General features: G+C 63.3%; 1 protein-coding gene across 1 annotated transcript in view; it reads left to right on the top strand.

The window, feature by feature from the left end:
- The window catches only part of LOC121337767 (translation initiation factor IF-2-like), a 922-nt gene extending 394 nt beyond the window's left edge, over positions 1-528 (top strand). Inside the window, exon 2 of the mRNA XM_041408080.1 lies at positions 4-528. Within this exon, the coding sequence (XP_041264014.1) occupies positions 4-439 (436 nt within the window). The 3' untranslated portion in view covers positions 440-528. The remainder of the gene's footprint in view (positions 1-3) is intronic.
- The last annotated feature ends 383 nt before the right edge of the window (positions 529-911 follow it).

The raw sequence follows: 911 nt of genomic DNA on the forward strand, positions 1-911 counted from the left end.
GAGGCGGCAGCTGCCCCCGCCCCGGGAGGGCTGGCGCCCGCGCCCCGGCCCGGCCCCCGAACCGCGCGGGAGCCGCCCGCTCGCCCGCGCCCGCCGAGCACCCGGCGACAGAGCGGGGAGGCGGTGGCGGCCGGGAGCATCGCACTTAGGAAGCCATCGCGGCGAGGGAGGAGGAGGAGGAGGGCAGCGGGCCCGGAGATTTAGCGCGGCGACGCCGGCCCCTCCTTCGGCCGATCCCGCCGGTCGGCGCTGCGGCGGGGGCCATCTGCCGGCGGCCGCGGCGGCTGCACCGGCCTGGGCGGCCCCGCCGCCGAGGTACCACCTGAGGCGGCACAGCGCCCGCCCTCCCCAGCACACCGTGCCTTCCGCAGCTGCACCCTCAGCCTTTGCCCCGCGGGAATTCTCTGCCTTCGTTAAAACGCGTTTGTGGTACAAATAGGGTACGAATTGTCATCGTCAGGTCGGTGCTGGCCTCCTGGGAAAGGGATTGCCCAATTCCTTTCCAGAAAAGCTGGATCACTTCGAGACCTGCAAGAGGCTGACCTTTGGTCCAGAACTCATCTGCCTCTCCCTGGCTCCGTCACCTTATCTCCATGGGGACGGCGGCTGTCTCGGCACCTGTTGTGAGATAACGCCATGGCTGGGGACGGCTTAGCAAACTCCTTGTGCAGGGAGCCTCGGTGTTGCTGAGCCTGTACTACACTGAAGATCCCTTTCTCAGGACTACATTAAAATCCACAAGTTGCAGCATTTTTGCGTGTTGGACTTTGCCATCAAGGGTTTTTGTCATGAGTTAACAGCCACATTATAGAAACACAGCACACGAGCTGCCTATTCATAAATATAAGCACAGAAAGATGCTTATTGGATGAGAGCGAAGGAAGGGGCCCGGCAGCCCTGGAAATTCTATG

Source organism: Onychostruthus taczanowskii, unplaced genomic scaffold (genome assembly GCF_017590055.1).
Source record: "Onychostruthus taczanowskii isolate IOZ18803 unplaced genomic scaffold, ASM1759005v1 scaffold29, whole genome shotgun sequence".
In the NCBI taxonomy this organism is placed as follows: Eukaryota; Metazoa; Chordata; class Aves; order Passeriformes; family Passeridae; genus Onychostruthus; species Onychostruthus taczanowskii.